Genomic DNA, 25044 nt, shown 5'->3' with positions numbered 1-25044 from the left:
CTGAGGAGGATCTTCTGCAACCCGGGGTAAGCCATTCTGTTTGTTTGGTTTGGGAGCCCTGGCTTTCAAAATCTTGTCTAATGGGAACGTTCCGCATAATGGCCACTGTAGTTCTAGACTGCATTTAGTAAAACTTTGTCATTGTCGTAAATATCCACAGCTTCTGGGACCACAGTTCTTGGACAACAAGTAAGCATTTGTGCCAAAAAGGTGGTGTGCTCAATTCCTGGGGCTAAGGCTTCGGGTCTTCTGGAGCCAAACTGATACCCAAGGGGCTGTGTCGTCGGGTTGGGGACTGTGTGGTGTTCTACACTGCACCTCACCACATGAAGACTTTCTGGAGGTTGGCAGGTGACCTAGTGTCAACCTAACCTGTTCTGTGACCAACTTATGGATAAAGTTGGGTGGCAAGCATTCTAACAGCTTTTAAGTGCTCAGCCCATGCCCACCAATCATGTAGGTTTGGGCTTCCAAGATTCCCATTAACAATAGCCTTTCACTACACAAAACACACTGGATCCAGGCCAGCTTACACCAAACCCAGTTTGACCCCAGTTGGGATGGGACTGGGGACAGGACTAAACCAGCAGACCCCAAACAAATGGCCAACTGTGGAGTGAACCACCAGCAACATGGAATCAGAGACTTATCCAAGGGCAAAGGATCCTGATCAGATGGGGACTGTGGACTGGACCACAAGCAGTTCTCAACATGAAATCAGGGACTGTCATCAAACATGAGGTTAGAAAGCCAATTAGGTCAGGAGCTTGACACAAAAAAAGCAGAGCTCAGACCCGAGAGGAACTTACCCACGGCCCTCGGAAACGACGAGAAAGACAGAGAATGCGGTTTGTGGGTACCATGACTGTGTTTCTCGTGGCCCCCGAAGCTGTCAGAAGTGTCCTTCAGATCCCATCACTGCCACCCAATCTGTTAAAATCCAAAATTCCTCAGAATAAAATGTAAAGATCTTATTTTTATTCAACAATTCATCAATCGGGCAATATCGTGTCTGGCAAATAGAAAAATGCTCTAAAGAGCTGTACCAAATGGAAGACTTTTATGGGCAGAAAGAGACTTGAGCAGAGCTGATTGTTTCAGGCAAAGTCATCTTCCTTTGAGGGGTCGGCAGCTGAGGGAGGGTGTCCACCGGGGATTATCTCGCTAGTGCTGACCAGATAATTCCAGACTGACTGGCTTAAGATTCCACTCCTGGGAGAGGCGGAAACTGCCATCAGTTTAGGTATCAAGTCTTGGTGTGGTGACATGGGTTTAGCACAAGTGACTCAATTTGGGGCCTGTTGCCTCGTTTTAAACAATGCTCTGTAATTAAAAAATTCCTTTCCAAGGTGCTTTAGTCATTTCTGAAGAAGTCCATTGCTTATCAGTTGGTTAGCCTGCCAATGGAAACTTGCACAGTCATACGTAACTACGAAGTACTTAGAATCTAATTCATCCTTTAAGAAAAAAGGATAGGGCAGAAAATAAAGATGATAGAATTAGTCTACTGGAACTCCAATGAGAAAATGAACTGAGCCATAACAGATTTCCTCAGGCCTCATCACCACCCATTTCTTCAAAAATCAGACTCCGAATGTCCCATAATCTCTTTCAAATTTTGTTTTTGTGAAGTACAGAATCAACATTTCCTTAATGAGTATATAAGCAGTTTTTGCTTCTGAATGAGGAATTTTTTTAAACTTTAGAACCTATATGACAGAATCTCTTCAGTAAATTTTTAGTCTGTGAGAGGGGACAGATAAAATGTCCTCTCATGGTTCACGGGTTTCCTTTTATGTTGACTGTATTTTTTTAATCAAGGAAGAGGTAAGTCTTTTTCATAGGTCCTACAGGCCACCTTCTCTTTTTATCATCTATTTCAAGTAGAACAATTAGAAATCTTTCATTTCTGAGCTTTTCTTAATTCCCTGGGAACGGAAACTACACTGGAGCAGGCAGTACTGGGCTGTTCAGGAGAGAGGACGCAGCACAAGGAGGGATGTGAGGACACTGCCCATCGCACGTCATATAGACTGCTTGAGTCTCAACGATTAGCACATTAAATGACTCTGCTAAACAATCAGATTCTAAATGTTAAAGGCAGTTATATACCAAATAGACAGGCAATCGTGGTGGCATATTTTAAAAGCCAGATATATTTTTTAAAAGATCATGCCTACAATAAGTAAATTATGTAGTGATGGAACATCAAAAAAAGCTGATGAACAAAAGGCACAATTCAAAGAGTCCGGGAGTAGAAAGAACAGTTCTTTTGGTTTGGTTCAAAGTAGGAGAAAAGGGAAACAGGTGTATTAAAGTTGTTTTTCAGGTGAAGGTTTCTGTCAATTGAAGCAGTTAACACTGACTTCTTTCTCCCTGGTCCAAAGCAGTCTTTTCTTTCCTCCACTTCTGAGCATGAGTTTAATCTTCTGCTGTATAGAGGTGATACATCAGAGCCACTAGCATTGCTGAGACGGCTGGGATCACCCAGTTGGTCCACCAGCTGGAAAGAAACGGCAATGATGCTTGCATGAGGTTCGGCGCACGGGACTCAAAACCTTTGCTCCTTCTACTTACCGTGAAAATCACTGTGGCATGTTTTTATTCTCTCTCTAACTTGCCTGGATGAAACGTCAACTCTGAGTTGTTAAAAGCAACATGAGCACCACACATGCCCTAGTATACCAGCAAGTGCTCTAGCTTTGGAAGAAAATTAATGACCTCCATCCCCATTCCACTTAAATCTATTTCTCTTAACTTACACAAAGAGCTATGAATCACTCCCCCAACAGATGCTACCTAAACTAGCGACTTATTTAAGGACATCAACTCTGGGTTACGTATCACAAGTTCACAAAAGCAAATATTCCTTACAGGTTTTATTCTACTTACATACATTAAGAATTTAAAATAGCACTAAACTGAGAACAAGAAAATCAAGGTGCTCATTTTGGGAGAGCCAACCACAAGCTCTATACCCACGAGAAAAGCACATCTCCTGGACTGTGAAGTTAAGGAGTTTGAGCCATGGGATTATTAAGGTTGCTGCGAGCACCACAGCTCTATGTTCCGTGATTCTGTTTTGAAAATCTAACCTTCACCCATGCACAAATTTAACACATTAAGAAACAGCATGCCCAAACTACTTAATCTGTGGTCCACAGGTGTAAACTCAGAAAAATCCCTAACTTACACACTGTTTTAGTCCTGGTGCATAGAATTTTTGATCAACTAAAAATGACAGATTACAGATCAAACCAGGGACAAAGCTAGAATGATCTTCAATTTAGATATGAACCTATAGTTTCCTAGAAAGCAGAATGTGAATTAAGCCAGATAACTCCTATAAAGACATATATTTTGTCATAAACTTTCTATCCTTTAATACTCTTCACACATCAACCCATACAAAGATTGTGTTCAATACAAAGATTTAAACTGCAAAAAAGATTACAAATGCAACTTTCATCTTGGTGGGGTTTTTAGTTTTCATTTAGAAGGAAACTTAACCTGTCAATAAAACGTACAGTGAAGGACTACTGCCTGAAGGCAGGGAATGTACCAGAACACTGACAGACTGGGGCAGTTCCATTTGACAGGGTGAAATAAAATAGGCATAAATGTGTGGTTTTGAGCTTGGGGCCAATTATCTCTGTCTACCAGAGAGATATAGGCCAATTATGCAAGTCAATATGGTAGAGCTGCCACAAATGTTAATAGGATCTTGGACTGTGACAAAGAAATCCAGTCCCTAGAACAAGTGATTCATGCTACACTTGAAGGAACACTGAGCTTAGGGAGATGTAAACACTTAGATATAAACACTTAGGGAGATATAATCACTACAATGTAAGAAACAGACCATATATTGAATAAGAAAGGTTGTTTGCCTTGGCAGGAAGACTGTGTAGGCCACAAGACTACCCTGGAGAAAAAGAGACCCAACTTGTTCTGTCCATACTATAGAGTAAATGCAGCTGGAGGACGAGATTTGGGGTTGTTCTAAAGAGTGTCCAGAGTCTGAGCTGTCTGACAATTGAGGAGGGGATGTCCTGAGTCATCTGGGCACCAAGTGGAGATGACCCTGGGCTGTCCACTGAGAGGGGGCACAGTGGGAGCCTGAGCCCTCAGGTGGGGGAGGAGCCCTAAGCCCACCCAGACTCCACTGGCCTTCTGACCAGTTACCTTAAGAGAAAATTACGACATACCTGGAATTAGAATCAACAGTAGTAATGAGAGTTTCCTGAAACAAGAGAAAAGGTGAACTTTAAGGGAACATCTGAACATTTATTCAATTGACTAAGAACTTCTTTTAAAATAAGATCATAATTTTCAGTATATTCTTCAAAACACATTGAAAGGGAAAACTGTATCATAAACTTTTACTAAAATGCCTATTTTCACCATTTTTTAGAAGAAAAAATTTTAAGAATCATCTGTATTTAAATTACTTAGACATAACCTAGACAATTTGAAAAAAAAAAAATTAAAAATAGGCTACATAAAATATCCTCTACACAGTACACATCTGAATAATGTAGAAACTGAAAACTGATTATCATATACACGGACACATAACCCCACCACTACCTTTAGGAAGAAAAGTTTAATTCTTTAAAAGCATGAATGAAAACTTCAATAAAATCAGTTATTTCATTCAAATTTTATGTGAAGTAAAAGTGTACCCAAATTGTATTAAAAGACATGTCAACCAAAAAGAGAAAAATAAAAATTGTCATTTAAATTATCACACTCTGGACCACTACCTCTCCTGGCCTTCTCTAACTCTGACAAGACAGCTCTAAAAAGTGGAGGCCTCAGGAACTGACCTCACAGGGTCACCAGCCAAGAAACCTCCAAATAGGGACGCCCTGTGTGTGTGCTGGGGTCTTTCACAGTTGGCCTATTTTGCCTTCCAGAACTTTCTACGAGAACTTCTGTCAGTACCATGAAAGTGAACTAATTTTGGCTCTTAAAAAATACATACTTCCCCAAACAGATGAATAACTAAGGCCTAAGGAAAAATAAACTTTCCTGGCTTGAAAACTAAGAAGCATTCTTTAGAAATTTCACACCAGCGAAAGTATTAGTGCCTCAAAGGAAGGTAGCCATAAGTAAGGCAGCTTCATCTGAGAGTTCATCTCTGCAGTTTCCCAAAGCACAAGATAAGCCATTAGCAAAACATCCACACTCTGCAGTGAGGCAAAAAGCTGCACAGAGCGAGGCAGCGCATTCATTAGAGAAACCCCAGGAGAAGGCAGAAAACTGTTAGGGAAGAGCAAGCCAATCAGTTAGGAGACCCACAAACCTGGAAACATGGCCTTTAAGATTCCTGACACAGTAGGGGGGAAAAAAATAAGTCATTTAAAAAGAAAACTTCACACAGTTATTATCTTTTTAAGCAATGTTAAATCTTAGCAACTACAAAAAGTATTCATAACTACTGCAAGATTATTTTTCAAATTTTGCGTATATGAATAAAATTAACAAGGATTACCAGAAGTCACTGGACTGTGCAAAAGGATTATTCCACTATTAGATGACATAATAAATTCTGAAACTGGAGCACAACAGTTCATTGAAAGTAAAATATTATTGTCACAATAAGAAAGTTAAGCCCAGAAGAGTAAACAGAACTCAGACACAGATCTGTTATTTTGTTATACCAAGCACGTGCATTTTACCAAACATGCTGACAACTCTAAGGAAACTAGGCTAGCCTACCTCCTCGTTCATCACTGCCCTGAGCGTTAATGCTAAAACTTTTAGGGTACCTCACCGCCAGCAACAACAACGATCTTCTAAAGAGCTGTACTTTAAAAGATTATATACATTTCTGAGTGTTTCTTATCTGTTAGGCTCTTAATCCAGAGACGCCCGAGAGCTAAAGCAAGTTTGAATTACCATTTACCACACTGATGAAAAAGAAAACTGAAACTGTCTTGCCCGTCCAATGGTCTGAGGGGCCTAAGTTGGGCTTCTGTGTGTAACTAACAAATATGTCAACAACTAACAGGCAGAAAAGACTATGGTTTTTATTACAGGCTCTGCCACCTGTTCACTCCATGACCCTGAGGGGTTCAATTTCACATAGGAAAGATTAATAATTCCATCAGTACATGAGAAGCTATATAAAAATCATGCAAAGTACATCAAGTTTTTGCAAATCAAAATCATCTCATTTATACATTTAATCTACTTTAGCCTATTCCTTAATTGGAATGCTTTCCTAAAAATATCAGGGACACTGATATTTTTGCCTTTGGAGTACAGAGCCTACAGAAGAAGCTTAAGAGACTGCACCCGCCAAACCTGAGATGGGTGCCAGCCATGGTTCTGCAGTGTGACCTTGAACAAGGTCAAAGCTTGCAGCAAGGTCTGAGCTTCACTGTTTTTACCTTCCTGGAAGGTCTATGGATCCCACAGGGATATCATGAGACTCAAACAAAGTCACTTAAACAGCAATAATTTGAAAACCACAACCAAGAAAAGGTATTGATACTACTGATATCCTCCATGTAAGCAAATTTAATAGATACAAATTTGTTTAAAAATGCATCATTTCTAGGTCTACAAATATCTTATCTTGGCAACTAAACACCATGTTTTCCTTTGGGCAGGGTCAAGCTAATAATCTTTGTTGCATCTTATTTCACAATTCAACTAGGTATTTTCAGTGGCAACATTGAAAAAAATCAGACCACAGCTTACATTTATCAGCCTGGAGATAGACAGATGGTTATACAGAGACCCACACACCAAAAGAAATACCCAAGGACACTCTCTTCTGGCAAACTAGAAGCATAAGAAAGATAAATCCAAAAGAGTAGTCGTGTATTTTTTTCATTGTATTTGCTTATGTCCTCTAAGAAAGACAGCAAGTTCTTACCCTACTTCGGCTGATCTAATCAAAGTCATATATGTTCTAAAAGAGGAGAGAGTCTGTCTTTGGGAAATACAGCAGTATGGCAGGAGACCTGCTTACCAATTCAGCCTTAGTTTCTGTTTGTAGGCATCGTCGTTTGAGATATGACTGGACCTACATTAAATCTAACTTAATGCAATGAGCCTTATCAAATCCTTTATTATAGCTGAATGATTTATACCAAGATTATTAACCTCCTGAAAACCTAACAGGAAAAAAGTATATACTTTTTCCCTGACCTGATTATGGAGAAAAAGCAAAGACTACATGCATCACAGGATTTCAGTTACCCAAAAAGTAGCCTCAAAAAAGGTGCTAATGTCGTATGACCCAACAGCAAGAACTCAGCAGCTGTTGTAGAGGCAATTCAAATTCTGAAGTCCATTTTTTGTCTTCCCAAAGTACTCAGATCACCAACACTGAACTTTCTGAATAGGGAAAGGAGAGACTGTAAATGAGATTGCTTTGTAAGAAATACCATTAATCAAGACTTATATTATACCATCTGGGGTATGAAGGTAAACATGGCCTTTATGCTCTATTGGATTTACTGCTTTGATTTTGCTATAGATTAAAGAGAATGTCTTGTCAACAGCAGCTAGCAAATGAGTTCACCAGTTCTTTCATACAAGCCCTGAGGAGTCTCACTGTTGGGCTCTAATAAAAGCAAGAACAGAAACCAAAATGGAAAAATTATTCTCTCTTTCTGTGGTTTAAGCAAAATGTTCTTCCATGGTCCTTTAATTACAGGCCGACAACTATTCTGTCTGCTTGTACTTGTCAGGGACTCTGGTTGTTGTCATCAATTCTTACTATGGATTTTTCAAATGTAAGTGAGAAGACCAGCTCAGCGAGAAGGGCTAGTGAACCAGGGCATAAAATTAATATCCCCTAGAATATATTTTCCTTTCCTAAGGAAAAATGCATCAAAAAGTTATTATTTAATTTTATTAACATTAAATTCAACCAACAAATACTTATTTAACACCTATGTCCCAGGGACACGGAGGTAAAGAAGACATGGGTAGTGTCCTCCAAGGTTCAAGTATTAAGACCTCTGCTCAGATTTTAGGTTCTCTGAAAATAAGGCTCGTGTCAAATCTTTCAGATCAGAAGCACAGTGCTACTTATACAAGTAGCACTTCAAGAGGTATCTACTGATAATTACGGTGAAAAAATGATGTATGGAGAGTATTACAGAGAGAACACACAAGCTGTCCTAATGAAACACAATGGCTGGTCTATACACAATGTATTTTGCTGAGCCAACAGGTTACATATTCATCTAACCTATGCTGGCCTGGCCTCATTCAAATAGCTGAAAGACTTCTGTCCTCCAGTTTGACAGGTATGAAATACAGTGAAGATAGGCACGGCCACTGAGACACTGGGGATGACACACTTACCGAAGGCTTGGTTAACTTTGCTCTATCATCCTGCAATTAAAAAAAAAAGGCACATTACAGAATGAAAGAACATTTACAAAAGTACCATGTCCAAAGCAGTCACTTTTACTGAGATTTTTTAGAAAACATTACTATTCAGTAACTAGCACTTTAGGTTCATCTATCTAGGTTGTTAATTACAAAGTTTGATCCATCTGACTTGACTACAAAAATTAATAGCTGATTAAATGATTAATTTTCAATCTAGAGTTCCAAAGTTTAGAACATCATCCATGATAATCATATTTATATGTTCATGTGCATATACATTTATTAGACTTGGATTTTAATCTTCAATTCAGGGAGCAGCTGAGACCTAAGTAGATTATTCCCCTGCTATCCTGTGAAATGAGTGTATGTATGTTTGTATACCTGTGTGTGTGTGTGTAATTTTGCGTCATATCCTCAGTGAATTCCTGCAATCTCCCAACTACAGGGTTGCAATTTTCTTAAACCTCTGCTTGAGGTAGTCCAAATTAAGGGTCACCTAAAGGTGACCACAGGGAATCCCAGTAAGCAGATAAGGCAGAAATGCTGTAGTCGCAGTCTGAAAACCCACCTCTTCTACACCTACAAGTTTGGAAAGGAAAGAATAAGGACAGAATCAAACATTTTAAGGAAAAGCCTCTCTGGTTACCATAAAGCTACCTCACTTTGGTGAAGTATGAAGATCAAGATGAAAACATGTGGGTGAATAAACTCTCCAGGTAAGTGAAGCTCATTCTTTCAGAGTACCCCCTCCTACCACCAAATAAACAAACAAACAAAAAAACCCTACCTCCCTAATTCAATGGAAATTGCTCTAAAACAGATTTCCTATTTTTAGGCCTTCCATAAAGAGCCTTTAAGCTTTCCTTCATTCATGGTCATTGCAAGAAATATCAATCAACTTTTTTTTTTTGGCAATGTTAAATTTCTTAGCTTGGTAATTGGTACACAGGAGCTTATTTGATCAATATTTTATGTGATGCACCTATTGATTTGTATTTACCAAATGTTTTATAATAAATGACAACATTAAAATTATTGGCAAGTATATTTGGCAATTATATGTGATTTTTATTACAATCATAATGACAGAACTTTTCATATGGATTTTTGTTTTTCAGTGGTTTCTCAGAGTGCGTACTTGGGCTGAGGCCACATGCCTACATTAGCCCGCTTCTAATAGCGCCCCCACCCCCTCTGGCTGGCTCCCCGTGAAGCAGCACGAGCTGGGAAACAGGAGACCCTGTGGCCCAGCTGAGAAGCCCAGGTGCTCTCTAGAGGTAAGAACAGCCAAATGCATCGTGTAGGAGGCTGCATCTGTTTGGAGAACTCCGCCACCTCTTCCCAAGTATTCAGCTACCTTCCAGATAACTTTGGTTGACAGATTAGCAAAGTTTCATATAGTCATTCAAAACTGCCACAGAAGGGCCTAAATTCATACTACAGCCCCGGGTTTATATAAAAGCTAAATTAGGGAGCATAAAGTCAGTCCAGGGATTTGCATCGACCGTGACGTTTTCAAAGATCTGGAGTCAAGTAAGAAGAGTGAGGAGAATGTGTAAGTTTTACAGAAGACAGGGTTTATTCATTTAACAGAGGTGGTTTAAAAATTTTTTAATCATTTTTTTAGAATTGAAATATCCTCAAACTATGAGAGTAGAAGGGAGTTTCTTAAGAAATATTTCTTAAAATATTTTAGTCAAGGAAAAAAGAAAAAAAAGAAACCATGCTGGGTCAATGACCCCCACCTTCTAAAATATGTTGCTCCGTGACACTTCATAGTCTGAGAGGCACTGTCCCCCAGCCCTGGCCTTGGGTTAGAGGGTCCTGACTCTAAGTGCCAGTGAAAACTGCAACCAGGGAAATGCAAAGAAATTTCTGATCGATTTGTTTATGACAAGAATGGTGTTATATAATCAGGAGGAGTTGTTTTTGCTTTACTTCTTCAATTTCATAATATGCAAGTCTACAATTTTGAGCAAGGTCAACCCACAGCCTTAAAGAGAAGTAAAGGCCCCCAGTAAGGTACTTACCGGATGAAGCTCCCCAATGATGTACGTTTTGGACAATTCTCTAGCATCTGTAGAGTGTCCCACATCCTCAAAACTTTCAGTAGCATCCCCTCCAGCTTGTTCCCTTAACACTTCTTCCCCACCAGGATGCTGTTTGAAGGACAGATACAAAAAACAAATTTTTTTTCCTAGGTAAATGAGTCAAAAGGAAGTGGCCAGTTTCATTAACCAAATAGGCTACTCTAGAAGTGGTAGATGACAATGTGTGAGTACAACTCATCCATATGTGGATGAAAACAGCATACTCTTCTGTATTTAATTTCCTTCTTGAAAGTTCATTAGAATCTTTCTCCAATAGTCAAGATGTTCATTTCCCCAGATCACTCCTATGGCTGTAAAGCATTAGACACATATTTTTAATCCGCTGGGAATGTCCTCTTTGCTTTTCCATAAAGCTCTCAAAATTGTTCTTCTTGACCTTTACCCAATCTATTTTTTCTTGAGTCCTATACCCTGACCTTTGACTTCTTTGATCTAGGTGTGGACTTACGCTACTACACCTTAGATAGTAATTGTGTGATAATTCATCTTTGAAAAGCACCCTGTCTGCCTGCCAAGTACAGGAAGTGTATAGCCTGTTGGACAGGCAAGCATATCCCCTGCCTGTAGCAGAACTCTCTTTCTAGTAGGAAGAAAAAAGTAAGCAAGCAGGTGCAGCAGTAACTTGCCCAAGCTGCTGCTGTATGGACAGATTACTGATGGGGGACAAGGAAGGCAAAGAAGAAAGAGCACCACTCCACTGGGGGTTGGGGTTAAGGCCTTGGGCAACAGAAGTATTTCAGTGCTCTTAGCTGCTTCTTAGCTGCGTCAATTAGTAAAACAACAGATGGTCAAAATGCAGGGAGGGGCTGACAAGGGGGCCCAGGCACAGACACAGATGAAGTCCAGAGATCCTCAGGCAAGGAACGGAGTTCTCAGTCAAGTAAAAAGAGAGTAAGTGCTTGGTTATATCACCCTGAATACTTTTATGGGTGAGAAAAACCTTCTTAAATTGAGCCTATTTCCTTAGATCAAATTTACCCTGCCCTTGAGCAAATCACCTGTAAGCACGTGTCCAATGACTAAACAAAACAACTCTCCTCTGCATGACTGAGAGCACTCTGTTCTTAATTTCTCCCAGTGACGGAAAATATAAAGGTACATAACAGAGAACGGTGGACAATTACTGTTTTGAAATCCATTTCTCCTCCTACTTTGTTTAAATATATCTACTGCTACAGAAATCTACTTGGTTTTTTTCTCTACTATTGTAAACGTTATCCATCTACATTATAGTAAAACTGGAAAACACAAAGAAGAAAATAAAAATCACCAAAATTAGCTATGGTCTTGCCATCTCAATAGGGCTGGATATACACACATGTACATGTGTAAATAATTTTTGAAAGAAAACGGAGATCATTGCCTTATGCATACGGTTTTGTTAGATTAAAAGCAGATCATAATACATGATACAGAGACAGTATTGCCTAGTGGTTACTTACTACTACTATGTGAACTTAGAAAAATAATTGTATTTATCTCATATAATTTTTTAAGATTAAACGTGTTAATATAGGTGTCTGACACATAACATATGACCAATAAACATTATCTATCATTTTCATTAAATATTTTCCAATGTCATAAAGCATCTTTCCTCAACATGACTTTTTAAACAGCTACCTAATGCTGCATGCTGCAGGAATTTCCCAACTTATTTAAATGTCTTCTATTGAGGGCACAGAATATCAGAAGTCCACTTTAAACAAACATGAGAAGCCACACCAGGGGGATGGCTCACTCTGAAAGCCAATCTGAAGCTTCCTGATGCACTTCCAAGGCTGTGGCAATGGAAACCATGATTTGTTGATTCTGGAACAGTCTATTTACTGTTGGGCATGGACTGAGGAGTACAGAAGCAAAACACAAGAGATATAAAATCACAACTTACTCAGCACCCACAAATTATATAAGTACACAGACTGTTTTCCTTCCATGTGGGTGGCTGAACTCATGAGTTCCTTAACTTTTGGTTCCTGTTAAGGATATGTGAATATAGACAAATCCCTCAGAGCAAATCATTAGTTTCCAGTTACAGCTTATCTTCAAAGGAAATTTTCAAACAAGGTTAAAAACATAGATTAGCATTTCCTAAAGCATCATAAAACTAAGTTTTTAAAATAGAGAATTTTGATTTTTAAAATGCTAAAATGCAGAAGGTAAACATTCAGCTTCATAGAGAATAACACAACAGCCTTAACCTGAAAGAAAAGGGCAACTTCTCAACTTAATTTCTGACCAAGCAAGGAAAACAAGAGAGCATGTCTCTACATGTACATATGTGTCTATCTAGCTATGATTTAGACTTTGCCTAAACCATCTCTGTGAGATAGTTGTTTTCAGGGGAAAAAAAGAAAGACATCTTGGGTTCCACTGGTTCCACTGACCACTATTTAAGAAAAATGAATGAACTGACACTAAAATACATTTGCCCCACTCCAGGGATTTTTTTAAACAGTAAAAACAAAAACAAAAAACAAACAAAAGCAAAACAAAACAAAAAAACACACCAAAAGAACAAAGTTTTTTTCTTTCTCCCAGAATAAAATAACTCAAATCTTGATAAGACAGCAAAAGATATGGGACTGGCTTATTGTAATATCGGATATTTTCCTTGAAATATATTTATGATGTGGGGAGACACAGAGACACACACTTTGTGAAGTAAATGAAGTCTAATGATGGTTTGAAACTTGGTGATTCACCTTGTCACTCTCTTCACTCTTGTGAGCAGATTCATGCTGTAGTCTTAATATGCACACATCTCATTATCAGCCTGAAGGAAACTTTCTTCCTTACCTGTCAGCACTCTTAAGAGACGGGGACACTGGTGTTGATGCCATCTTGGTTACTCCCAGAGATGGTGTATGTCTACGGTTTATGCCCAGAAGCTCTGAGAAAACTTACTATCTGTTGGGCAGCTTCTAGAATTTGAGAGGGACTCAAAGAAAAGGCAATGCTTCAAAGAGGAAAGCAATAGAATAACAGGTGATGAAAATCATCTGGAGATTTTCTGAAAGATTTAAGGAAAAGACCAAAGTGCCTAGTCACACGCAGGCAAGATCAGAGGTGAGACTCTCTTAAAGAGTCAAGAGTCCTGAGCCAAGCCCTGAATTCTGTCCTCAGAAAGCAGCACTCACGAGGGCCCCCACTCATCCCACCATGCGGTGGCAGTCAGCAGCTGTGGAGCCCAAAGAAAAAGAGATGGGACAGAATATCAGGGGTGACAGTAAGGAGTACCCAGGAAGGACAGAACTGGGTGCGGTTGTGGGAAAACTAGCCATTTCCACTAGAGCTGTCCTAACATAAAGTCTCCCATTTTTCCAGAGGAAGATTCATTTCCCATTTGTGTTATTATATCCTAAAGTCAACGGACTCAACAAACACATGCCGAGTGTCTCCATGTGCCAGACACCAAGGTGTGCCAGACATATGGAACAGAGAAGCTCTCAGCTCCTGCCCTGGGGGATTTATAAACTAATAGGGATCCCACTGGAATAATCTGTAACCGTACAACTAACTGCCGGTAAAAACCAATGTTCTGAGACAAAAGAGCACAGTGCCGAGAAGGCTGCAACATGAAGGACTCAGGAGTAGCTCCGCTGAGCTGAGATACGAAGCAGGAAGGAGTCAGGGTCAAGAAGGGGCAGAGACAGAGGAGATGAATGTCCCATGGAGCAGGGAGAGGCTGGGCAGGGGAGGGAGAAAGGGCAAGCCGCAGAGGGCAGGGCAGGCCACACAGAGCTCTAGGCCCTTTCAGGGATTCTGATCTTTCTCCAGCAAGCGATGAGAAGTCATTGAGAGATCTAAGAAGGGAAGGTAACAAAAGCAGATTTAGTTTTAAAAACATAATCTGGTCTTCAGAGTGAACAACAGGTATAAGGGCAGGAAAGGATCCAGGAAGACAATTCGCTAAGGCCATTACAATAATCCAGGCAAGAAAAAGCCTAAGGCAGGCTGGTAGCAGCCATGGAAATAAAGAGGCAGGGAAGGACAAAAGGCAAGAGAGGAAGGACTTCTTGGTAGGTTGAAGAGGGTGGATGAGAGACAAGATGCAACACGAGGATGCAGGTTTGGGGCTTGCCTGATTGAATGGATGATGGTGCCAACTGCTGGGAATGGGAATCCCAGAAGCAGACCAAGTTCGGCGGGTAGACTGGTTCCAGCAGGGCCTCCCCACACTCACTGTGTCCACATACCTGGTGATCCAATAATTCCCTCTGTCTGCCTCTGCAATATCTCCATTCCACAAGTTACCCAAACACACCTTGCTCTGACAGCATATGAGAAACCCCAGGTACAAACCAGGGAATACCAATAAAATAACTGGCAATAGCTTTTACTCTTGACATCCATAGTTAAGGGTAATCCACAGGAAAATGTATTTGAAAAGATAAAAGATTGGCACAGTCCATAATTCGGAAGACATTAACTGCCACAGCCCCACTCCAAAGGACACTTTCAGGAAGACATGGTGAACTTCTACGGTATGGACAGTAACGCTGGCTACCAGGGCCCGAAATTACATCTGACTTTCTACTTTTCGCAGCATAAAAGCCCTCAGAACCCTGGCACAGTGGATCTCTTCTTAAAATGCTGGCTTCTCATGGCTGCTGGGACAGCAGACCCTCCTGGTTTCCCTTCAACCTCACTGGCCACTACTTTCTAATCTGTTCATCTCCAAGTCTCAACACGGGAGCACCCCAGGGCTCGGTCCCTGGCATTCTCCCATCCTCTACCTACACTAACTCTCCCAGTGGTTTTACCTGGCCTCCCAACCCAGAAAATCACTGTTCCCTAGTGAGTGCAGTTGAGTAATACCTGGCTTCCCCTGAGCTCGAGTCCTCCCACCTGTAGTAGCCTACCTTCCGTGTTTACTCAACATCTATTCCATGTTCCAAACACAACATAACATAACCAAAACCAAATGTTTTACTTTCCCTCAAAATGCACTGTTTTCCAAGGGTGCCTGGGTGGCGTAGTCAGTTGAGCGTCTGACTCTTTATTTCAGCTCAGGTCAGGATCTCAGGGTCCTGAGATCCAGCCCCATGTTGGGCCCTGCGCTCAGCGAGAGTATGCTTGAGGTTCTCTCTCCTCTCCCTCTGCCCCTCCTGCTCATGCTCTTTCTCTAAAATAAAGAAATAAATCTTAAAAAAAAACAAAAAAAAATGCACTGCTTTCTGGAATTTCCATTCTCAGGAAACAGTGCCACCATGTACCCAGTTGCTATGGTCCAAAACCAGAAGTCAAACTTTATTCCTCTCTCCTCGGCTCCAACCCACCAGCAAATCCAGGTGGCTATCTTCAAAACATACTCAGGATCCAACCACCTCTCCCCACTTCCGACACTGCCACCCTAGACCAAGCTACCAACACCATACATAAACGACCACAATGGTCTCCTAACTGGTCTGCTTCCTCTTGCCCCTTGTACAATCAGCTCCCTCACATCATCACACTATGAGGACTTTAAGAAGATGATTAAGGCAATCTAGGGAAGGGCTAATGCTAGCCTAGCCCAGGGTGGTTGGTCATAGTGGACTTGAGGAGAAGTAAAAGGGAAGTAGAAAAGGAAAACAGACATGCCTGCAGATTCTGCCCACACCTGCAAATATCCAAAGTCTTTCCAGCTTTCTGGGAGGGCAAAGTGAAACCTCCGTTGCTCAGTTCTAGCCAGTCTTGGGGCAGGTCCTCAATCCTGCCAAACTTGTTCTCCATGTCAGATCCCTCCCATCTGCCTCTGCTTGGAATGTTCCTCTCCCAAACTTTATGTGATTCCATCTACCCTTCATTCATACTCAAGTTGGCCTTTCAGAGCCCTTCGAGGATTTCCCCATCTAAAGAGCCCACCCCACACCATGTTCTCTACCCACTTCCTGTTTTGTTTGCCTTCATAGCACTTATTACTACCTATATTTATATCAATTTGTTTATAAGATTCATGAGGACAGACTTTTGTTTGTCCTACTCATCACTACTGCCCCAATATCTAGTTCAATGCCTGGCACATGGCAGATATGAAGAAATATTTATAAATAATTGTTGGATAAATAAAGGAGACAGGCACAGGTCATTGCACACTGGCTTTGGAACCATTACATCTAACCAGTTATGTGGCTGATGACAACTTTCTCATTTCAACTATTCTAGCCCATACCACTCTCCTTTCCCTGAACTGTGAGAGTTCTTACCATTCAGAAACCATATAATTTTACGTTTAACTGCTAATTTATTTAATCAAAATATTTACTGTCTACTCTGAGCAACACAATGTGTGGGACACACAGAAGTTCATGAAAAAATCAGCATGGCTCAAACCTGAAGAATCATGCACTTAAGCTGAGGTTAAAGAAATAACAGAAAAAACCCTTGGCCTTCACTAATACGGCCTCACAGTTCTGACTAACCACGAATGACCCACTAGGTCCTAACCAAGTAATAACATGCAACACTGCTAAACATGGAACTGAATCACTCTCCCTGAGAGTCAGGAGCAAATGAGGCACTTAGCTGCTGCCCAGTATCCATAGCACAGTGCAGTTCAATGATTCTCAACTCATTTTCAATGCTGTGACATGTGTGATAAAAGCTTTCTTTGTGACAAATGGCTCTGAAAAAAAGTCACCTGTTAATAATGGTGATGGAAGTGAAGAGAAAATCAAGAAGTATAATAAAGCAATGGTTTTGTTGCCAGACATCAGCAATGGGGTTTGGAGTAAGATGTGAATTCAGAAATGGCTTCAAACTGTCGTACAAATGGTTCCACCAAATACAGTCTCTCCACGGAACCAAGGGGCTCACAAAGCTGCTTTAGTGAGTGTTCTAGACCAGTACTGCCCAACAGAACTTTCTGCAATGATGGACATATTCTGTATCTAAACTGCCCAAGATAATAGCCGCTACTCACAAACAGCTACTGAACACTTGAAATGGGGGTGAGAAATTGAATGTACAGTTTAATTTATATAAATGTAAATCAGCCATGTACGCTCATTAGCAACCACACTGGATACTGTAGCTGTAGACAACACAAAACTTGTTAAGATTTTTTATTTTTTTATTTATTTGACAGAGAGATAGTGAGAGAGGGAACACAAGCAGGGGGAGTGGGAGAGGGAGAAGCAGGCTTCCCGCGGAGCAGGGAGCCCGATGCGGGGCTCGATCGCAGAACCCAGGGATCATGACCTGAGCCGAAGGCAGACGCTTAACGACTGAGCCACTCAGGCGCCCCTACACAAACCTTTTGCCTTCTCTATAGAAATTAATTCCAGGGGCGCCTGGGTGGCTCAGTCGTTAAGCGTCTGCCTTCGGCTCAGGTCATGATCCTAGGGTCCTGGGATCAAGCCCCACATTGGGCTCCTGACTCAGCAGGGAGCCTGCTTCTCCCTCTCCTTCTGCCTCTCCCCCTGCTCATGCTCTCTCTCTCTCTTTCTCTCTGTCTCAAATGAATAAATTTAAAAAAAATAAAATAAAGGGGCGCTTGGGTGGCTCAGTCGTTAAGCGTCTGCCTTCAGCTCAGGTCATGATCCCAGGGTCCTGGGACCGAGCCCCACATAGGGCTCCCTGCTCTGCGGGGAGCCTGCTTCTCCCTCTCCCACTCTGCCTGCTTGTGTTCCCTCTCTCGCTGTGTCTCTGTCAAATAAATAAAATCTTAAAAAAAAAAAAAACCTTCTGCAAGACATATAGACAACCTAGGTGAAAACTGAAAAATCATTTCATTTGCAATGAAAGATACGTATACTTACTACATGTGTGCGTGTGAGAGACCACACAACACAGCAACCCCACCGCCTTGGTAGTGCACTGCGTCTCAAGGTGAGGAGGCTCACAGATAAGGGCCAATGGCTAGAACAAGGGATCAGCACAAACCAAACTGCCTTGGGAAAAAAAGCTTTTGTCAACTAACTCATCCAACTCTGGGAGAGGCCAAGATAAAAGCTGATGATTGCCGAAGGCCAAATGACTCTTCTCTGTGGTTATGGCGGATTGTAGGATCAAGCCTGACTTGTTTTACCAACCCTAGGGCATCACAGGGTACGGCTGTTGAAGTCCTTGCCTATATAAGGACAATGCAATAAAGACTGGCACGACACAGAGCAGTTTACTTATATTAATTTAACAAATTATTAGCTTATGACTTTAGTCCTTTTACAATCACTACAGGTCTGAAGTGGTCTCTTAGGCTCTTCAGTTATACTCTACTTAACATGAGAAATACAGTTGTACTTGTGAATTTGAGGGTTTATCAAAGTCAAGGGACTCACAAATACATACAAAAATGAGAGGAATACCAATAAGGCAAAAAATAAGAAGTGTTAAATGAATATCAAAACGCAAGGAAAGAATAAGTCATTCCAGACAGCGGACAGGCAATAGTGGAACCCTTCTAATGCCGAATGAACGACTGACAGGGAAGGTGAGACTACCCCTACCTCATTAATGGCACTCCCTGAGTCTGTATGGTACTCAGTGATCTAATAGGTATAGTACCTGTTTTCTAAAAAATGTAAGAGCTCAAAAAGAAAGAAAATATTACAAACTTGATCAATATTTCTTTCCTGGGTACCAAATATCCATAATGAATTAACCAGTATTTACAGTTGTTTGGACAATACTGAAATAGAAACAAGCTCAGATTTTCATTTCATCTTAAATTAGTAGTGCCATGCTCGTATTATGAGGTAAACACTGATGAGTTACGTGCTGTGAAAAATCCACACACTTCAGGGCACCTGGCTGGCTCAGTCCGCAGAGCATATGACTCTTGATCTCGAGGTCATGAGTTTGAGCCCCATGCTAGGAGTAGAGTTTACTTTAAAAAAAAGAAGAGGAAGAAGAAGAAAGAAAAAGAAAAAGAAAAAGAAAAATCCCCACACTTAAAACCAATGACCATATTGTCACTTTTCACCTACAGAGCCAGCGTAGGCATGATTCCACCCACCCCTCTTTCCAGATATACTCTACTGATAAGAATTTCCTTTAATCTGAGAAACAGTCAGTGGAGGTAGAGCTCAAACACGCTTGGCATTGCTTTGTTCAGGAGGGATACCACTGGTAATTAGGGTTAACCCAACACTCTCAGCCTCCACTCAGAAACCCTATGATAGGGGCGCCTGGGTGGCTCAGTTGGTTGAGCGACTGCCTTTGGCTCAGGTCATGATCCTGGAGTCCCGGGATCGAGTCCCACATCAGGCTCCCTGCTCGGCAGGGAGTCTGCCTCTCCCTCTGACCCTCCCGACCCTCCCCCCTCTCATGTGCTCTCTCTCAGTCTCTCTCTCTCAGATAAATAAATAAAATCTTAAAAAAAAAAAAAAAAAAAGAAAGAAACCCTATGATAAGCTTCATTTATAACCAAAGTTCAAATAATCTCACTGAGAAGGCATGTGGTCTGTTTAACACTAAGGAGCTCAATGGTTTATACCTCAGGTCATTACAAAAGAGACCGTGACCCAAACCTGATGGCAAGACTCCCGTGTTCCGCTGACGTCACAGCAGCACAAGTGCTGAAGGCCAGTCCTAGGAGAGCGTCTTCTTCCACCTCATCCCCTAACCCCTGGACATTCTCTGCTTCAGTAATAACCAGTAGCAAGAGATACCACACAGAACATGCAACTCTTCTCAAATGAAAATAAGTCCAATTTCCCATACACAGAAAAAAAAGGAGTATCAGAGTGAACTACAAGGTGCTTTTCCAGAGCCCAACAGTCAAACATATCAGGGGACCAGGTACAGAATACATACAGTCAGTGAAGACAAAGTCTTAGATTATTTTTTTGTGTTAAGAGACCAAGAATAAGAACATCAACATAATGAAAGCGAGACCTCAAGTCCTTTTTAGAATGAGGCCAAAGGGAAATGCTAAGTAAAGGAATAAATGCATAATTAGAGGATTTTTTAAACTGCAATCAAATTATATTTCATATTTAGTAGTACACTAAATAACAATAAGTAATGCTAATAATACAGTAAAAAGTAGATCCATAAAAACTGGCAAGATAAAAAAAAGATAAACTTAGATGCCTCTCCTGATACAGATGTTTTCAGTAAGTAATAAATTCTTATTAGGAAGGCAATAATCTTTTTTATTTTAAAGGAATTTTTCCTTTTTATTTTTTTTCCTCAAGAGTACTTTTTTAAAATTTGAATTTCCACTTTTATCACATGCAATAGAAACATTTTTAGAAATAGCTTAATATTTTCCAAATGACTATATTTTTAGTCATCCTTTTGTTGTTAAACACCATGAAGCTACAGAGATCTGTTATATCCTTACTATGCCATAATGTGATTTGTGAATTTTTTTTTTTAGTTTTTATTTAAATTCTAGTTAGTTAGCATACAGTGTAATATTATTTTCAGGAGTATAATACAGTGATTCAACACTTCCACATAACACTGGTTCTCATCACAACAAGTGCCCTCCTTAGTCCCTACCACCTATTTAACCCATACCCATGCCCCTGCCCACCTCCCCTAGGAAGACAATAATCTTAATGAGAAAGAAAATATAAAATCAAAGTCACTACAGATAGATTCAAATGCAGCCTGCAACGACTATTAATTCCAAAACTAATTACTGAGCGAAAATACTTTCCAGGTCCACTCTGCATCCCTACTGTTTGCTTCTGTGACTGCTACAATTTCTTGGATTCTCCAGCCAGAAAATAAAGATGGGTACAAATTATATTTTTGGAATTATCTGTGCAAGTTATATTCCCCTTTAATAGAAACAATTTCATAAATGAGACAGTCTTAGGCTTGATACAGAATAACATTTTTGCTTAGTCTTTGACCTTAACTCTTAGAATACCTACATTTTAGTGACTCTGGAAAAACAAATTGTAAAATTTCAAAGTCAAAAATTAGGTGTTGTTCACCTGACAGGAAAGCCTTGCATTCTTGTAAGAAAGACCAGAGAGGGCTTCTCGTGGAGTTCATGGCTCCAGCCACCAAACTGGTCCTCTTCTCCCCAACTCCTCTCCCATTCTTACTCGTCTTCTGTATTGCTGCTAGAATGTTCATCCTTAAATATTGACTGTTTCATGTATCCCACTCAAAATCGACAGTGGTGAATTTCTGCATGCCAATCAAATGCCTCCTGAATATCTCAACAAAGAAAGCCTCAACATCTGCACAGCATGGGGGTGCCCTCAGCAGCACAAGCAAGTCAGTGGTGGTAAACGCTGCTCACTGCTCATTGTGCTCTCTCCCCCCTGCCCTGACCCCCCACAACACTTAAACTTTTAGCTAGGAAAGAGCTACCTGGAATAGAGATTTTCCCAGCCTCCCTTTCAGCCATGTGATTAAATTCTGGCTAACAGAATATAAGTGAAGGGTCGGAAGAACCTTCTAGAAGTCTTCTCTTTAGACTGGTGAGCCCCTTTTGCCCTTTCTCTTCATCCTGTTTTCTGGAATGGGGATGCTGCCTCTGAACAGGAGGATGAGGACCAGACCCTAGGGATGGCACAGAAGTAAACTAGAAGTATAGTGCCCTGAAGGCTTTACAGAACACAGCCAGCACACAAGGCCTGGACTATTGGGCTTGTTTCTTTATGACAAACTTTTTTTTTTTTTTTTAAGATTTCTTAATTTTTTTATTTATTTGACAGAGAGAGAGAGACAGCGAGAGAGGGAACACAAGCAGGGGGAGTGGGAGAGGGAGAAGCAGGTCTTCCGCTGAGCAGGGAGCCCGATGCAGGGCTCAATCCCAGGACCCTGGGATCATGACCTGAGCCAAAGGCAGATGCTTAACGACTGAGCCACCCAGGCGCCCCACAAAGAAACTTATTTAAGTACAGTTATTTGGAGTTCTTCTGAGGTTAATTCTCATCACTACATTCATCATTTTATCAATACCATGTGCCAGGCACTGAAGTCCTAAAGCATTTAAAAGATGTGAATGAACATTATTCCCAGTGTCAAGAAACTTAAAACCATATTAGGACAATGGTCTTCACATACATTAAACAACTAGAGTAATATTAAAGGATCAACAATATTAATTGTTGACTGAACAGAGAAGTCGGGAAAGACAGGGGCTATTAAAAGATTATCTAGGTCCTTTCAGGAGAGATAGAATTTGGGTAAACAGTAGATAAAGATGAATAGGCTCAAGAAGAGTATGAGTACCAATGAAGGCTTACTGACTGAAATGTACATGAGTGCTTGGGGTTAGTGAAGAGATAAGCTTGAATAAAACAAAATATGTAAGACTGCGTGATGGCTCATTTTATGTGTCAGCCTGACTGGGTTCAGGGATGCCCAGAGTGAACACTATTTCTGGGTGTTTCTGGATGAGATGAGCATTCGTATCAGTGGACTCAGTAGAGCAGACTGCCTTCCCTCCAATCCATGGAGGGCTTGAGTAGAACAAAAAAGAGAGAAAGGAGGAATCTGCCCCCTTCTCCCGCCTCACTGACTGGGCTGGGACATGTCATCTTATCTTGGGCCCTCACATTGAGCCTTTCCAGCCTCCCACTTCCCCTCAATCCATCACAGCTCCAGCCTTAACCATAAACCACTCTCAGCTTCCTGAAAGTCCTACTGCAGTCCTCCACCCCATTCATGAGCCTGGCATCAAAAGCATCAAACTGAGCTGAAGATCTCGGACTCCAAAAAGTAGACTGAAGGTTAAAATCCCAGAATGTCAGAGTCTGAAAGAACCTTCAGAGACTCAACATCCTCAAGTTCACAGATGGAGAAACTGGAACCCAGAGAAATTAAGCCCAATATCACACTGACAGTTCACAGAGGAGGCAGGACCAGAATCCTGGTGTCCAACTTGTAGTCAGCCTCCCCTTTTTGAACAGGCAAATTAAATGAAAATGTTTATGTTTCTGATCAAAGTGACTTTGGATAAGATGCCCTACAAATAAAGTTCCTCCATAAATTTGGGGATTTAGGGGAAAATCTCTCTCACTTTTTCTAGGCCCCAAGAGATTTTGTCATCTGCTTTGACTTCTTGGCTCTTGCCAACTAAGAAAGATTCTAAGGAAACACACAGACATACACACACACTTCTATTGCAAGGCTTTATCTGGCTACAAGGTTATCCATATAAAAAACCCAGAAGGGTATGTGAAACTACACAACGGTATCACAACATGTCAGGTCAAACTCATTCCCTCCAAGGGCTTGTTTAAACAAGCAAAACAAAGGACAACAACAAAAAACCCCTTTCCACTTAAATGTAATGTTATGTGGACCCAAAGTTCACCAGTTCTAAAGTTTTAAATAGGATCTTTCCATCCAAACATTTAACACTGCCAAAGAAAGGTCAAGCAAACATATTGTCCATAAACAATGACTAAGCAAAAAAATTTATTTAAAGAGATTATCTGCAATAGTTAAGCCAAAAATGAAAACAATTCAAAGGAGTGTAGAACATAAACAATTTATACAAGATTTAGAAAAAAATAACAAGATAGCCCAACCAAATGTTTTCTCTGATTTCCAGACACTGTTTTTCTGCACTGCCTACGGCTTTGCATGCACCCTCTCACTGAATCCTCAAAGCTCAGGGACCAGAGGCTCACCAGCAGCATCTGAATTACTTCTGCTTGTTTCCCTTGAAGATCACGGGAGGAAACTTAAAACAATGGCTATCTACGCATTCTCCCCGCTAGCTTGCGAGCCATCCGCTCACTCACACATCTGCCATGCCAAGCTCTGTTGTTTGCAAGATGGCGAAGTATTGGCCCCCTTCCTCAGGGAGCTACAGTCTAGTGAGCAAACAGACCTGGAGACATACACTGGCCAAGCACAGTAAGCACCAGGTACAGAAGCTACAGCAGAGCAGGTGGCGGGATCAACTCCCAGGGGCTGGAGGCCAAGAGGGGCCAGAGAACAGTACTAAGGAGAGATGCTTGAACTGAGGCATGAAAGGTTCAACAGCTGTTCCCCAGGTGAATAAGGGAGAGACATTCTAGGTAAAGGAAACACAACAGGCAGAAACACAAGGGCGTCCTGGAGGACTGTCAGGCACTATAAAAAACCTGATTTCACAGGTATAAAGATGCATCGCAGGAAAGGTTCTTTCACTTGCTTTTGTTATTGGACTGGGAGAGGGAATTAGAAAGAAGAATTAAGCACATTATCACCTCCTACCAGCTTTATAGATAACCCTTTCCATTATCACTGATCAAAGTGCAAAATTAGACCCCCCATTAGTCACTGCAAGCCCCTTAACCCTCGTGACCCCTCCCTGACCACCTCAGTGGGCTCTAACATCGACCTTCTTACACTCCTCAGGTCCCCGTGTCATGGTTAGTATTCTAGAAGTTGCGACTTGTACCCCAGCTGTCCCAGCACCTGTGTGTAGGCAGTACTTTGTAAACTGAACAAGGTCCAGCTCTGCCACATCTTAGTGAGGTGACCCAGGAAGGTGCCAGATCTTTCTGAGCTTCCATTTCCACATCATAAATGCCTCCCGGGGAGAGCAAACAACACAGCAGAATGCCTGGCCTGTAACAGGTATTCTAGTAACATCGATTGCATGCCCTTTCTCCAACACCCCCGTCTGCTGTTGCCACAGAGAACCTGGTCCAAAACCTAAACAGTACCTGCCCCTATG

The 25044-nt window shown here is 41.1% G+C and overlaps 1 protein-coding gene across 1 annotated transcript in view; it reads right to left on the bottom strand.

Moving 5' to 3' along the window:
- Window positions 1-958: 958 nt before the first annotated feature.
- Window positions 959-25044, bottom strand: part of LOC118004620 (cytochrome b5) — a 38291-nt gene continuing 14205 nt past the window's right edge. The window contains exons 2-5 of the mRNA XM_034996056.1: window positions 10392-10520; window positions 8332-8361; window positions 4209-4243; window positions 959-2503 (exon numbers count right to left, since the gene is read on the bottom strand). Of these exons, the coding sequence (XP_034851947.1) occupies window positions 2422-2503; window positions 4209-4243; window positions 8332-8361; window positions 10392-10520 (276 nt within the window). The 3' untranslated portion in view covers window positions 959-2421. The remainder of the gene's footprint in view (window positions 2504-4208; window positions 4244-8331; window positions 8362-10391; window positions 10521-25044) is intronic.

Source organism: Mirounga leonina, unplaced genomic scaffold, assembly GCF_011800145.1.
Source record: "Mirounga leonina isolate KUSES-001 unplaced genomic scaffold, KU_Mleo_1.0 Mir_93, whole genome shotgun sequence".
In the NCBI taxonomy this organism is placed as follows: domain Eukaryota; kingdom Metazoa; phylum Chordata; class Mammalia; order Carnivora; family Phocidae; genus Mirounga; species Mirounga leonina.
Note: the sequence above shows the minus strand (reverse complement) of the source record. Positions and strands in the feature narration are given on the sequence as shown.